General features: G+C 34.0%; 1 protein-coding gene across 1 annotated transcript; it reads right to left on the reverse strand.

The window, feature by feature from the left end:
* Positions 1 to 18: 18 nt before the first annotated feature.
* On the reverse strand, positions 19 to 943 carry LOC111386788 (ribosomal RNA-processing protein 8-like). The gene is made up of 2 exons (XM_023011264.1): positions 680 to 943; positions 19 to 598 (listed from the first exon to the last, which is right to left on the reverse strand). The coding sequence occupies exons 1-2, from the start codon at positions 854 to 856 to the stop codon at positions 488 to 490; spliced, it is 288 nt and encodes a 95-aa protein (XP_022867032.1). The 5' UTR covers positions 857 to 943; the 3' UTR covers positions 19 to 487.
* Positions 944 to 1128: the final 185 nt, after the last annotated feature.

Consider the following 1128-nt stretch of genomic DNA (forward strand, 5'->3'; position numbering starts at 1 on the left):
AGGGGTAAGGCTAGAATTATTAAATCCATTAAAATTTATTCAAATCATTCCATTTAACGAAATTCATAGTAATCCACTAGCAACTGGAAACACCTAGGTTTTATTGGATCCTAATTAAAATATGAGTAGATGACACCTAAATTTCAATTAAATTTATTAAAATATAAGTTAAGGACATCTAGATTTTAACGGAAAATTCATAAAAACCTAAGTTGAAGACACCCATTTAGTGTTGGAACCTATAGAATCCAACTTGAGCCTAAGTATTTGAATCTGGCACACCCACCTTCGAAGGCAAAAAAAACAAATTACCCATCTCGGCTAACTAGTTAATTTAGTAAGAGAAGTTACACTATGAAACCACACTTGAACTGGGAAATCCGTTAAGTATTTGACAATTCTAGGAAGCACCAAACATATTTATAACTTGAAATTACCCAAAAGCAAAGTAAACGAAATAGTTTGATTGATACATATGACAGATACCTTATTGCAAACACACACACATTAATCGAAAAGAGGGAAATAAATCATACGTGCAAGTATAGAGCTTCTCATTAATCATACGAAAGTGACCTCCCGATAATCTTGCTTTCATCTGCCAACAGATAAACGTTATACATATATTACTTTAAATTCTTATTTATTTTTGTAATTCACTTCATATGCTCATATGTACCTTGTCCAGAAAAGAGGATTTGGGGTTACTTTTATTAGAAGCGGCAGAATCAGAGGCGGAGGTATGTAGACTCTTAGTTGTGGTTGTGGTAACACCGTCTGGGGAGGAGACGGTCTTCTTTTGCTTGTGACGTCTCCCCCTTTTCCGTTTCCGGCTCCGCCGTTGCTCCTCCGTCATTATTATCAAGCTTCTGTTAAGCAGGGAGCGAAGGGCAAACAAATTGCGTATGAACTAATTGATTATGGGCCGGGTTTGTAGCTTTTTAGCCGAATCTATATACAGCCCATATAGGCGTAGAGAGATTGTGGCTCAATTTGTTGTTGTGTATTAGAGTACAACATAGGAGAATCCATAAAAACTTGTTTGGTCACTAAAATCAAATTTTTATTAAATATATATATATATATATATATATATATATGATTAAAATTCATGAAATATGTTATTAA

Source organism: Olea europaea, unplaced genomic scaffold (assembly GCF_002742605.1).
Source record: "Olea europaea var. sylvestris unplaced genomic scaffold, O_europaea_v1 scaffold37288, whole genome shotgun sequence".
NCBI lineage: Eukaryota > Viridiplantae > Streptophyta > Magnoliopsida > Lamiales > Oleaceae > Olea > Olea europaea.

Bases quoted from the DNA above. Each gene is read 5' to 3' on its own strand.
- LOC111386788 (XM_023011264.1), bottom strand. From the start codon at position 856: ATGACGGAGGAGCAACGGCGGAGCCGGAAACGGAAAAGGGGGAGACGT. The intron at 599-679 runs GTACATATGAGC...ATCTGTTGGCAG, and splicing joins AATCCTCTTTTCTGGACAAG to ATGAAAGCAAGATTATCGGG.